We start from the raw sequence: 6,035 nt of genomic DNA, 5'->3' as shown, positions 1-6,035 counted from the left end.
ATCTGCTTATTTTTCCACAATGTCATTTTTAGACAATTGCACACTTCCACAAAATTAATAGACTACAATTAATTTAAGCATTCTCCCATTATTGATATTTAGGTTGATGTGATTTTTTACCATTATAATGAAAATGGTGACAAACATTCTTGTCAATGATTTTATGTGCATGTTTAGTTTATAAGAATAAATTTCTAAAAGCAATATTGCTGAATCAAAGTGTATGCATTTCTTCAAGTCTTTCACTATATTACCAAATTGTATTTTACAAATTTTTATAGCAATTTATACTTTCACCAGCATATTTGGGAATACATCTCTCCTTGCAACTTCAATAACACAAGGAATTATCGTTTTTCCATTGCTATTAGTTGATAAACAGAAAACAGGATTCCATTTTGTTTAATTTTATATTTATTTGAATACTAACAAAACTTAATTTGTATATATTTGTTTGCTTTTGCATGTTTCTTTTTTGAATTTCCATTATTTGTTTTTCTGATAGGTTTTTTTATCTGAATTGTCACTTGCTATTCAATTTGCTTATTGTGTTTTTGCCTACAAAACTTTAACATTTTTATTCTGTTGCAATATCAACATTTTTTTGTACTCTGCCCTTTCCTCATTTGGTTATAAATGTTTATCTACCCTGAAATCTGAAAAACATTTCATCTACACTCTCTTCTAGTTTCCTTTTACTTTTAAAAATATTTGAAACCTAAGCCCATTATAAATAAATTTTGAAACTTTTTTTTTTTTTTTTGAGACGGAGTCTTGCTCTGTCACCAGGCTGGAGTGCAGTGGCCAGATCTCGGCTCACTGCAACCTCCACCTCCTGGGTTCAAGTGATTCTCCTGCCTCAGACTCCCGAGTAGCTGAGATTACAGGCGGGTGCCACCACACCCAGCTAATTTTTGTATTTTTAGTAGAGACAGGGTTTCACCATGTTGGCCTGGATGGTCTCGATCTCTTGATCTTGTGATCCACCCGCCTTGGCCTCCCAAAGTGCTGGGATTACAGGCATGAGCTACCGTGCCCAGTGAAACATTTAATCTTCATAAATTTTCTGTAAGGATCCATAATATCTATGCATTAGGGAGTTAACTTCCAAAATGATTCCCTCATTGTGCTAATGCCATATTAGGAAATTGATCCTTTCTAATTGATTTGAAATAGTAAAAATATTTAATATACTTCACATTGAATGTGTACTCTATGCTGGGACTGTTCTAAGTAATTTCACAGAATAATTTATTCAAGTCTCACAACAACCTGAGAAGACAGGTAAGTGTATTTTCACTGCTATTTTACAGATAATGAAACTTATGCACGTAGTAGATAGTGACAATATATTATAATAAAGTGATGAAGGCAAGAGACCCTGGAGCCAGTCTACTTATGTTTAAATTCCCATTCCAACACCTACTATCTCGGTGATCTTGGGCAAGGTAGTTAACCTCTCTGTGCATCAACTTCTTCATCTGTAAAATAGTTATAAAAGCCCTTTTATAGAGGGCCATTATGAAATGAGTTAATAAATGTAAAGTGCATAGAATAATGTCTGACAAAATAAGTGCAATAGAACAGCTAGCTATTATTAGTGAGTCTTCCTATTCAATTATTCAGGATCTCTAGTGCTCTACAAGTACCATTTTGATTTATGATATGATAACATATAACATATTTTATAACTTGTTTGTTACACATCTTAATACAAGTTTCACTCTGTTGTTCCACTCTTTTCAACATTTTTTGTATTTTTACTTGCTTGTTTTTCTAGGGATTTTGATAGGATTTGCATGGAATCAATACATTATTTCAGAGCCAATTAACATCAGAATATTGAGTTTTTCCACCCAGGCACGTATGTGCAAAATTTAGTAGTTTTCTTCAAGTCATTCTACTTGTTATTTATTGTTTCTTCACTGGTGTGTTATTTATCGTTTATTCATTCATTAATTTTGGTTGTTTTTGGGGAGAAGGACATTTTCTAACAGAATCATTGATTTAAAAAAAGAAAGGAAGAATGCACTGTGATTCAAAGCATAAATTACATAATTACCTTAATGATTTTACTTTGATTTAAATCATACAAATGGACATTCATTCATCAACCTTTTGGTATAGAGTCAAGAGCCTTACACTGAGTTTGTATTACCTGAATTCAAAAGCTTTCTTGCCTGGATCATGTATTAATTCCAGTTTTAGCTTTTTTAACATAAAGTGAAAATTAGACTCATATCAAATATGAATATAAAATTATTCAAAATGTTATTACTTTCCCTCCTAGCCTATTATAATGGTCTGGCTCACACCTTATTCCACAGCAATTATTAGCAGCTTGTAATTATCAAGTATTTCTCAAGCATTTAATTACTAATTTTCATTAAATATATTTATATTCACGATAACACTATTTGATTTTGTAATATTTAATAAAATTACATAAGTACAAAAATAAATGCACATGATACAAGCAGGGTGTGCAAAATCCAACCAATTTATGTACATGCAAGTCAACTTCTGGGTGTAGGAATGTTTATACATTGCGGAGAGCAAGCTCAGATCTCCTGTGTTCAGAGTGTCAGGTTTAGCATACAGTATGTTGTACAGAGAAAATGAGGAGTATTGATCCATCGGATACATCAGTTAAGTGAAGATTAGTTAAAAGACTCTCTATTATATTTCATTTGGAACTAAACACCATGAAAACTATTTTATTGGTCATAACTTCTTCAATTTATTCTGTTGTGTTTTCAGTTAGACAATCAAATCTGCGTCTTTTTAAATTTTATTGCATTGGTTAAGTTCTAAAATACAGTGCTAAACAAAAGTGATGCTAGCCTTTCTATGTCACTAGATTTATACGTGATTGAATTTTTTTCATTTGTGAATATGAGACTGTCTCTACTAGAACATAAACCCCATTTAGATTTATTTTCATAAATATTTGCTTTTCTCGGTTTACTTTAACCTATTTTATCTTGCAAGCTTGCTCACATTTTTCTTTGTTTCTTTTGTTCTGTATACTATATTTACTTTTTAAAAATCTTCTGATCATTTGGAGTGGATATGCTGGTTTTTATTCTATTGATGATGATTATTCAGAAATATGTTTGAAATATGTGTTTGGATATATATGGTTGTGACTAATTTCTCTAGTCACATCTAAATAAAATATTTATTGAGTCTTTTTGTACATATGTTTAGGAAATTAGCATATTTTCATTTCTCCCATCCCTCCCTATCAGTTTTTCTATCATATAAATTGTGGTTTTAAATATACATAATTATTTTAGTTTTTGCATTTTATATTATGCACATCTTTAAAAATTATTCTTAGCAATTCTTTTTTGCTTTTAACAATATTTCACTATTTAATATTAAATATATATTTTATTATTTGCTTTTCCAAAGCATATTATTTTACATTACAACTTTCCCAACCTTAAAGTATATGTTCTGATTAATCTGATTAATCACACAGCAACTCATAGTCTTTGTTGAGGGATTTTTAAAATTATACTTAGAATGAAATAATTCCTAAGCCCTTCCAAATCTGAGAAAGTCTTTCTGTTGCTTTTGAACATAAATCACTAAGGCTTTGATACAGAATTCTTTCACCCCAATTTGTTTTTCTTAAAATTCTGTAGATATTTTGTATTGTCTCTTACATTTTTGTATTAAAAATAAAGTTGTAGTCTAACCTGAAAGTGCTTAATTCATAGGTATTTTTAACTTCCCAGATGCTTGCAAAGCTCTTTCTTATTCTCTTGATTATGTTAATGCATAATTCAATTGTGCTATTGCATTTTTAGTTTCCTCATTGTCTTTTATCTCAGGAAGCTCCACTTTAATTTTAACCTGACTCTGTTCACTTCCCTTTCATTTGAATCTATTTGAGTCCAAAAGTTTAGCTTCCTGTTGGAAATTTAGATAAAATGTTCCTAAGAGAGGAAATATATGAAGAGTACATATCAGAAAAGATTGTAACAAAGGGTGTTTTCCTACTTGTATGTGGAGTCAAAATAACTGAATGTAAAGTGAATAACATAGCCATAAAGCAATGGAAAGAACAAAGGATTGCCTCAGAACAACAAGAATAACATTTGCAGACATAATGTTGAAGCCAGTTACAACAAAGTACCTGCTTTATCATTTCATATGTAAGTTGAAACATAGTTACATCAATCTGTAATGATAAAAGTCAAAAAGTGGTTACTTTTGTGAAGCATAAGGACTGAGAACAGACATGAAGGATGTTTGTAGGTCACTGGAATCGTTCTATTTCTTAATCTTTGTGGTGGTTATACTGGCGTATTTATGATGTTAAAATAAATAAACAAATCAAGCTTCACACTTAGGATTTGCGAATTCCTTCATATGTATGTTATATTTCAATGAGAGTGCTTACTGAAAAAAGTAAACAACAAATTCATTTATCTAATTTTAAAATATGTGCAACCATACAACTCTTCACTGTAATTAAATACAAGCAAAATAATTAAGTCTTATCAATTGGATTGAAAATATCGGGGTGGGGGGAGATATTTCACAAGGAACATCTACATGTGTCTACGTGTCTTGCCCCCAGGAATTTCTGCAGATAACTGCCTATCCCATTCATGAAGATTTCCAAGGAAAAGTATACCAAACCCTCTATCGTGAATTCATTCCCATGCAGCGTGATTGGAAACTAGCTACTAAATAGGTAATTCCAAATAAAATTGTACACTCCTGCTTTTACTCAAGAAGTAAAGCAACTCAGCCAAGAAGAGCTCAGTGCGTCCTATTCTTTTGCATAAGACATGCCTGTGGGGAAACTTGTCTTCAACCAGTCTGACCCCACTGAGTTTGTGTTCCGTGTGTTCACCACAGCCACTGAATTCCAGGTTCTTCTCTTCCTTCTCTTCCTCCTCCTCTACTTGATGATCCTCTGTGGCAACACAGCCATCATCTGGGCGGTGTGCACACACAGCACCCTCCGCACCCCGATGTATTTCTTCCTGTCCAACCTGTCTTTCCTGGAAATCTGCTACACCACCGTGGTAGTACCCTTGATGCTTTCCAACATTTTGGGGGCCCAGAAGCCCATTTCGTTGGCTGGATGTGGGGCCCAAATGTTCTTCTTTGTCACCCTCGGCAGCACGGACTGTTTCCTCTTGGCGATCATGGCCTATGACCGTTATGTGGCCATCTGCCACCCGCTGCACTACACCCTCATCATGACCCGCGAGCTGTGCACGCAGATGCTGGGTGGGGCCCTGGGCCTGGCCCTCTTCCTCTCCCTGCAGCTCACCGCCTTAATCTTCACCCTGCCCTTCTGCGGCCACCGCCGGGAAATCAACCACTTCCTCTGCGATGTGCCTCCCATCCTGCGCCTGGCCTGCGCTGACATCCGCGTGCACCAGGCTGTCCTCTATGTCGTGAGCATCCTCGTGCTGACCATCCCCTTCCTGCTCATCTGCGTCTCCTACGTGTTCATCGCCTGTGCCATCCTGAGCATCCGTTCTGCCGAGGGCCGCCGCCGGGCCTTCTCCACCTGCTCCTCCCACCTCACCGTGGTCTTGCTGCAGTATGGCTGCTGCAGCCTCGTGTACCTGCGTCCTCGGTCCAGCACCTCAGAGGATGAGGACCGCCAAATCGGGTTGGTCTACACCTTTGTCACCCCCTTACTCAACCCTTTGATTTACACCCTTAGGAATAAGGATGTCAAAGGTGCTCTGAGGAAAGCCATTATCCGTAAAGCAGCCTCTGACGCCAGCTGAAGGCTTAGGGGCACTGGGCTGGGTGTCTGTCTGTTGCTGTGTCAAAGAACTCTAAATGACACAGAATTGTAGTACTTTCCCACACTTTGCACTGGATGTTTCTTTTTTGCCATATTTGCCCCAAGTTCACAATTCGTGCTTATTTTTTCTGAAGCGCTTTGACTAAGATATGAAAATTTGGGCAGAACTTACAGTGTAGGAATGCTAGTTTACTTAGCCTTACTTTAAGGATTTGCAGCTCACCTATGTCAATTGCCATATGAGGAA

General features: G+C 35.7%; 1 protein-coding gene across 1 annotated transcript; it reads left to right on the top strand.

Moving 5' to 3' along the window:
* The first annotated feature begins 4,765 nt into the window (after positions 1-4,765).
* On the top strand, positions 4,766-5,802 carry LOC129490188 (olfactory receptor 10Q1). The gene has a single exon (XM_055293787.1). It carries the CDS (start codon positions 4,809-4,811, stop codon positions 5,766-5,768), a length of 960 nt encoding a protein of 319 aa, XP_055149762.1. The 5' UTR covers positions 4,766-4,808; the 3' UTR covers positions 5,769-5,802.
* Positions 5,803-6,035: the final 233 nt, after the last annotated feature.

The sequence above is a fragment of the Symphalangus syndactylus genome, chromosome 1 (genome assembly GCF_028878055.3).
Source record: "Symphalangus syndactylus isolate Jambi chromosome 1, NHGRI_mSymSyn1-v2.1_pri, whole genome shotgun sequence".
Classification (NCBI taxonomy): domain Eukaryota; kingdom Metazoa; phylum Chordata; class Mammalia; order Primates; family Hylobatidae; genus Symphalangus; species Symphalangus syndactylus.
The sequence above is the reverse complement of the archived record's forward strand: the minus strand, read 5'-3'. Positions and strand labels throughout refer to the sequence as shown.

Excerpts from the sequence above, each read along its gene's own strand:
- LOC129490188 (XM_055293787.1), top strand. The coding sequence starts at position 4,809 with ATGCCTGTGGGGAAACTTGTCTTCAACCAGTCTGACCCCACTGAGTTT.